The sequence below is a fragment of the Triticum aestivum genome, chromosome 2A (assembly GCF_018294505.1).
Source record: "Triticum aestivum cultivar Chinese Spring chromosome 2A, IWGSC CS RefSeq v2.1, whole genome shotgun sequence".
In the NCBI taxonomy this organism is placed as follows: Eukaryota; Viridiplantae; Streptophyta; class Magnoliopsida; order Poales; family Poaceae; genus Triticum; species Triticum aestivum.
The window spans coordinates 80,031,549-80,039,011 of NC_057797.1; the positions used below are offsets into that span (position 1 = coordinate 80,031,549).

Consider the following 7,463-nt stretch of genomic DNA (forward strand, 5'->3'; position numbering starts at 1 on the left):
GTAAAAACATCCGCCAATGATAACAGCAGCAATCTCCACACCACAATGTAAAAGATCCAACCTCGGTCGACTGAATTGCAAAAGCCATCAACATTGAAGTCCAGGTTTGTAGGAGACACACTTCTATAGGTTTGTGCTAAAAACGACTAATTTTGCATCTAAGTTTTTGCAAGAAACACTAGTGGGCAGCTTAGGTCGTTTTGAACACGATTATGACAGGTGGGTCCCCTGGACAGGGTGACGTGGTAAGAAAAAAGCCAATTACACCCCAATACAATTTTGTTTTGCAAAATGACCCCTAGAAAAGTAATCAGGTCCTCCGTGACCTTAATCTCCCACCGGTCCGGTGGTGGACGCCAGCGGCCACTCCCTCCCCGTGCGCGGCGGGGCACAAGGGAGGTTCGACGTGGTCGGCGACGGGCAGGACGCCCTGGATCCGATGGCAGTGTGGGTTAGGCCTTGTACAATGCAATGTTCTTAGGGAGGTGCTTAGAGAAATAAACCAGGCTTTTCTCAAACACCGGTGCTTATTTGTACAGGGTAGACGTTTAATTAGGCGTCTCTCTTTTAAAAATAGGCACTGATGTTTCAGAAAAAACCGGTTTATTTTTCTAAGCATCTAGCATTGTACAAGGCCTTAGGACGGCAGTGCAACAAAGCTCTGCACGGCGGCGATTGAATATCAACGGTGTTGTTCCTGTAGGAGAACGATGACGACGGCACACATCAAAGAGAGATGGAAGAGATAGGGGGCGGGCACCTGCGGCGGAGGAGCTCACCGTCGAGGGTCGGCAGGCTGCACGGCAGCAAGGTGCAAGGGCAAGCAGTGAAGCCGTTGAGGGGGGGGGGGGGGGGGGGGCGTGGTGGAGCTGTTGCTCGTGGCCTGGCCTGATGGCCTCAGCCCGCACGCTTGCGAGCTCGAGCGTGCCGGCTGCGGAGCTCGCTGCTGCTCCTGGCCCTCTGTCACAACCGTATCCTCTTTCTTTCTTTTTTACAGAAAAGATAACCTTATTCTCTTCTATAATTTAATCTATGTTATTCTGTCTATTTGTGATCCATTATGTCGTGCCACGTCATTCTGTTCAGTGGGTCCTGCCTGTCATAAATGTTATTAAAATGAGCGAAGCGGATGACTAGTGGTTTCTGCAAAAAAATTAGGCTTCAAATTAGTGTTTTTTGGCACAGACATGTAGAAGTGTGTTTCCTACGAATCTAGCCTTCAATATCGATGGTTTTTGCAATTCACTCAACGTTGGTCAGGCCCGGCCATAATAGACATGTCAACCATGTGACTATTACGTGATTAATAAAAATGGTTGTGCATCAATTAATAATAGACATGTCAAACATCTCAACGTTGCCTAGGGGTTTATCACTTTATCTTCCCTTTTGATTACTATTTTTACTCAAATCAGCATCAAGAACCAAGAAAGACACGCAGCAATATATTATTACCCTGCGTTGCAAATGTTATCAAATTAGCATTCGGAGTAACAGGATATACGGCCTAGCAACTACTACCAGGTCTATAACAATGGGTTCCATGAAATGTGTTCAGAGCATCTGTATACCAGATTGGCACTCCACCGACTGTTCGTCCCTATGCCGCTGCTGTGTACTGTGCAATTGTGCATTCAAAAAAAAAAATGCACGCGATCGATGTGGACCCCGTATGCTTCCGTTGACACGAACCAAACCGAACAACTGTTCTGGTTCAGGGAAAATGGAATACTGAATCGCCGTCATGTCCAGGTAACTGAATCACGGTGCGTCATTTGATCCGGCACGGGCGCACACCGTACTACGTGAGATTTCTATTCTATTCATCTCCTCCTGATCTACTCCGGAAACACACAGTCACATACCACTAAATTACTAATACACTGGAGAGCAAGGCCGACGGAGGAGGCCTAACTTGCGAGCGTCTCCGCCGCCGCACGCTCAAACACCGCCCTCAGTGACTTCTTCACCTCGTCGTCGGCGAACACGAACTCCACAGCGCCCTGGGCTAGCCGAAACAGCTCGGTCTTGCTAAGGCCTGACAAATCGCAGACCGAATTCAAAGCTCAGAGTCAGTAAACAAGTATATGTTGGGATTAATGAGGAATAACTCTGATTGATTTTACAGGTACTGTTTCTAAGAGAAATGGGCATACCGAAGGTAGACGCGACGAGGTAATACTCATTTGAGAGGCTCGTCGAAAAGAGGCCAGAATCATCAGTGCATATCGACAGAGGGTGTTTCGCGTTGTAAAGGTCAGCTGCACAAGTTCAGAAACTCGGAGCGTTAAGATGCTTGCTGGGGTTAGATTTCTTTTTGTCAAGGATGTTGGGTTCTGCATTGTCAGGTACAGACCAAAGTGATGAAGCTCCAGAGAAGGGGCGCCTCCGGTCATAACATTGGAGGTTAAACATATTTCCACCTGCAGGTCTCGAAAGTTAAGTAAACATGGGTGCCATAGAATAGCTACAGACAGTGAAAGGCGGGGAACAGAAATAAGGTCACCGGGATCATCGATGACTTGAGCTTCTTCCACTCTTCGTCGTCGAGGCAACAGACATGACCTAGCCTTTGAGGGCAGAAATCCAGCATTGCTTGGATCTCCTTCCTGTTTGGTACCTGTTGTTCACTAAGCTCTAATTTCATCTGCCAAATAATATATCGCATATGTAGAGATTTGCAAATGGTACTTCAAGAAAATAATGATAATAAGGAAACAGTGTGTTTGGGACATGTCTGAATGTGTTTTCATACCTCACCACAGTGAATTGTGGTGGGGATTCCCAGATCTTTAGCATGTTCTAGAGCAGGCAGGTATGTCTCCCTTCACAAATTTTGAAAATATTAGCACATAAATAGTTATCATGTTTTCATTTAGTTCAAGTCAGATATAAAATATTCCGTACCATTCCCCTACAACTGGATTGCCAGAGAGATCAATGCCAATTACACCCTGGTCCTTCATTTCCATGGCTAAATTAACCTGACAAAAGGAAGTAAATTATTCAATATGTTCCAAGATTTGTTCAGAGTATAGGCTAAAATGGAAGATCAACATACAGTATCCAATGCAGCAGAAGTTGTCTCACGACGGTCAATACTCAGAAGGAGCCTAACATATATCTTCTTTCTCTTTGTGTCGCCACTCAAATCACTCATAGGTGTTTCATCGTTTCTTAAGTTAGAATCAAATAGAACAACGTCGACGTCTTCAACAGACTTAAGTCCTTTAACAACAGCATTCATGTATGATCTCTTGGTCATCCCCTTTGCTTCATTATTCTAGGCGGCGAGAGCAAAAGAGACAAAAAAAACTAGTCACCTTGTGCACGGACTTGTAAAATTGTGAACTAATATGAAAAGAAATTCAGAAAATAGTACCTTAGGTGTCGTCCTTATTTCCAAATACACAACATTCTCGGCAGCAAAATCTCCCACAACCTGTTAGTTTTGTCTGAACAATTAACTGAAGAAATGTTGTGTAGAACAATGTGAAATAACGCAAATAATGATTAACATGCCTCCTTGGCGATCCTTGTCACTGTATCATGGTCAGTCGTAAGTATATGAAACAAATCAAAGAGCCTAAAACACTCTGGGAGAGATCTGTCATCTGTTGAACATTTAAAACCATAGTCAATAAGCAGACATGGAATTCGAGCCTTACAAATATCACAGCAGAGAAACATAAGTAGTACAAAATTTCAAAGATATGGATACTTGGTTCATAGTATGTTTTGATATGAGTTATGGGTAGGTAAAGCCTTAGAGAAAACGACACGAAAATGGTCCACTTACTCTTCATGATCACATCCTTAACATCCTCAAAGACAATCACTCCTTTGTCGCCTAGTTCTTTTGCGAGTTCTCTATTCAAGAAATGGCAACAAAAGGATATCAATTTCTAAAAATATAAATATTAACTCCAATGGAGACAATCCGGTTTTTCCATCTCATAGAAATTCTAACATGTCAGGTAGTATTGTTTTGTTTTTTGCGGGAAGTCACGGTAGTATTGTTACAAGACAACAAAATAGAATATTGACAAATGAATGGCACGGAACAAAATTACGATATTACTGATAATAGATTCCCTAACATTGCACGTTCCCTTTGGAAAATGATGCGCGCTTTGGTGTGTATTCGAAGAAAAATAGAAGTACATATTGAAGACAATGGCGTTATTGCGCCTAGAAATCATCATGGTGGTGAAATTGGTAGTACTAGTACTAGATGCTATAAATGTCAGGTGAGCAAAACAATCTGGGAGAGAGGGAGCAGGCGCTGCTGCTGAGGATGCAGAAGAACCGAACCAAAATCACTGCGACTTCAATTGCACTGCTCTAGCCTCGGATAAGCAGACCTTGGCTACCGAACGGAAGATACGAAGAAGAAGCCGGGTCTGGGGTTGGGGAGGGGGGGGAGCGGTACTGACAGGAGGGTGGAGTTGCGGACGGAGCCGTTGAGGTGGGCGTGGAGCTCCACCTTGGGGAGCGCGACGCACCACTCCCTCATCTCCTTCTCCGCCTCCGAGGTCTCCATGGCCGCCGGCTTCGTCTTGCTCCGGCGTCTCCCCGGCGCTCGCCTTGTATGATTGGTTTTGTCTCGCTCCAGTCTTTATGGGGCCAGAGTGCAGACACAAAGGTGCGCAGCCGCCTGGCAAAATTATAAATGCTGGTCGATTTCTGGACCACCCGATTCTGCGCTGAGATCAGTGATGGGCTTTAGACTAGCTACAATGGAGAGTAACATACACATATCCCTAGACTATGTTACTATCTTCATAGTGGGTAGTAATTTAAGTGTGATAACATGCAAGGATTCATTTATTAGGTTATAAACTCATATTGCATTGAGACATGTGATGTTACAGTAACTAGCTAAGTTACTACAACTATCTCTCTCCTCATTAACTCATTATCACACAAGCAAATTTGCTGAGTTGGACTCGATGTTGCTGCTGAAGTTACTCCCACTGTGGCTAGTCTTATGCGGCTCGTCCAACACGTCCTCGCCTCCCCATTGTTCACAAGTTTTTTTTTCTTGAACCATCGTTCAGAAGAGTGTGCCGGCAGCATATCACAAAAATCGCATCAGTGTGCTGGTGCGCCTTTTCTTATTTCTTTTTCTTCTATCCTTTCTTATTTCCTTTTCTTCTGTCCTTGATCTACGGATCATCGCCTTTGTCACATTTCCAACTGCTCCCTGCTTAAAATCAATGAAACACCAGCCAAGGCTGCCCTTTCAAAAAAAAGTCTTGGTGGTAGAAAACGGAATTTACTCTAAAAAAGTAGTCCCTAGTTGATAAGTTTGTGGAACTATGTATTGTATGATGATTGTTCTAATGGTCCCTAGTTGACTAGTATACGACTCGGTTGATGACTATGTTTCACAAGTCATGTGCATGGAGATGCTAAACCGATAGTATGGGATCGGGGATGGAGATCACCGAGCCGGACAGACCCACTTTGAGACGCGGCGAGATATAGTCATCTGTTAGTCTCAAGTGCATTGTCTATGCCATGTCCTAGACCTGAGGTCCTCGCATGTTCTCGGGATGAGGATCGACTCACTTAGGGTCTATCAAACGCTACTCCGTAACTGGGTAGTTATAAAGGTAGCTTTCGGATGAGTCGTGAGACATGCCGCGAGACATGGTTGACCAAGATGGAATTTGCCCCTCCTATTTGGAGAGATATTCTCTGGGCCCTCTCGAGTGATCAGATTCAGAAAGCATGGCCATGCGACTTGGGTTAAGTCTTAACCCAGTTCGGGAATCTGTATCATGGTTTCGAGAAGAGAGGTCGACCTATCACAAGGGTGACAAGTATTCGCCTTGAGCTCGACAACAAATATCGTGAGGCAAAAGGAAAGTTGCATATGCCACATTGTTGAGGTTCGTCAAACGACTTTACGCCCACATGGGAGTTGGCACATTCTGCTAGGAGCCGCTACCAACTATCGACTCTGGTCGTGTCCATGTGTACGTGAACCTATAGGGTCGCACACTTAAGGGGCTGCAGCCCATTCGGATTGGATCTGAGTGGAAAATGGATGTGGACTCCTAGTGGGCTCAAGTGTTGAGCCCACCTCGAAGGTCTATATAAAGGGTAGTGGGCACACCACTTAGGGTTGATAGTATTGAACCCTGGTTAGCCATCGCCACTCCCCACGCCCATGCCGCGCGACCGGACCTAGCAGTCCGCCGCTCGACGCTGCTCCCCGTACGTGTGTATACCTTGGAGTCATCGCATCTGCGGTGCTTGGACGAACCATTCGAGGGAACCGCGAGGTGCCGTTCGCGGGAGATCACCGTTCACGGGTCTTCGCTGTTCCCAGGAGATCGGCTACACGCATCACCAACTCTACTTCCGCTGCGATGACTGCGTGTCTAGTGGTAAACCCGATCCCGTGATCTATTTCCAGTAGCATGATCTTGGGTGCGCGGTAGAAAATTTTATTTGGCGCTAGCGTAGCGTACCGCGTATTCCAACATAAACCACTCTCGAGCCCTCTCAACTAGCGAGGTGGGACTAAACTTTTGGCCGCGACATGGGCAGCAAGAGGCCTTTGGTCCCGGTTGGTGCCACCAACCGGGACTAAAGGGGTGCATTAGTAACGGTTCGTGGCACCAACCGGAACCAATGCCCCCCTTTAGTCCCGGTTGGTGCCACCAACCGGGACCAAAGGCCTCTGCTTTCCGCCCTTTGGACTGCTAAAAAGAGACATTTGGTCCCGGTTGGTGGCACCAACCGGGACTAAAGGGGGCATTGGTCCCGGATGGTGCCACGAACCGGAACCAAAGCTCTGGGTATATAACCAAAACTTGTGAAAATTTTCATCTTCATCTCGCAGTTGCCCCCGATGACCCCTCGATGACATCGACGCTGCCAGGCTGCCCCGACGCCACCCGCCGCCCCTGCCGTCACCGTCACCCGCGCCCGTTGTCGCCGTCGCCCACGCCATCGCCCTCGCCTGACACCGTCGCCGCGCGCCGCCCCTGCCCCAACGCGCGACGCCCCTGCTCCTGTCCCGACGCCGTCGCCCGCGCCCTCGCCTGACGCCGTCCCCGCTGATACGTCTCCGACGTATCTACTTTTCCAAACACTTTTGTCCTTGTTTTGGATTCTAACTTGCATGATTTGAATGGAACTAATCCGGACTGATGCTGTTTTCAGCAGAATTGCTATGGTGTTATTTATGTGTAGAAACAAAAGTTCTCGGAATGACCTGAAACTTCACGGAACATCTATTCAGAAATAATAAAAAATCCTTGCAAAAGATGAAGACCAGGGGGCCCACCACCTGTCCATGAGAGTGGGGGCGCGCCTGCCCCCCTATGGCGCGCCCCTACCTCGTGGGTGTTGGAAATATGCCCTAGAGGCAATAATAAATTAGTTATTATTATATTATATTTCATTGTTCATGATAATCGTTTATTATCCATGCTAGAATTGTATTG

The 7,463-nt window shown here is 46.7% G+C and overlaps 1 protein-coding gene across 4 annotated transcripts; it reads right to left on the reverse strand.

The window, feature by feature from the left end:
• Positions 1-1,662: 1,662 nt before the first annotated feature.
• On the reverse strand, positions 1,663-4,664 carry LOC123187634 (N6-mAMP deaminase). 4 transcript variants are annotated; one of them, XM_044599551.1, is made up of 11 exons: positions 4,437-4,664; positions 3,800-3,870; positions 3,523-3,614; positions 3,383-3,442; positions 3,062-3,283; positions 2,908-2,984; positions 2,756-2,825; positions 2,507-2,647; positions 2,357-2,423; positions 2,157-2,261; positions 1,663-2,038 (listed from the first exon to the last, which is right to left on the reverse strand). In XM_044599551.1, the coding sequence occupies exons 1-11, from the start codon at positions 4,541-4,543 to the stop codon at positions 1,911-1,913; spliced, it is 1,140 nt and encodes a 379-aa protein (XP_044455486.1). In that variant the 5' UTR covers positions 4,544-4,664; the 3' UTR covers positions 1,663-1,910. The 4 variants fall into 4 exon arrangements, with proteins under 4 accessions (XP_044455486.1, XP_044455487.1, XP_044455489.1 ...); XM_044599552.1 differs by having other exon boundaries at positions 2,507-2,620; positions 4,437-4,663; XM_044599554.1 differs by lacking the exon at positions 3,062-3,283 and having other exon boundaries at positions 2,507-2,620.
• Positions 4,665-7,463: the final 2,799 nt, after the last annotated feature.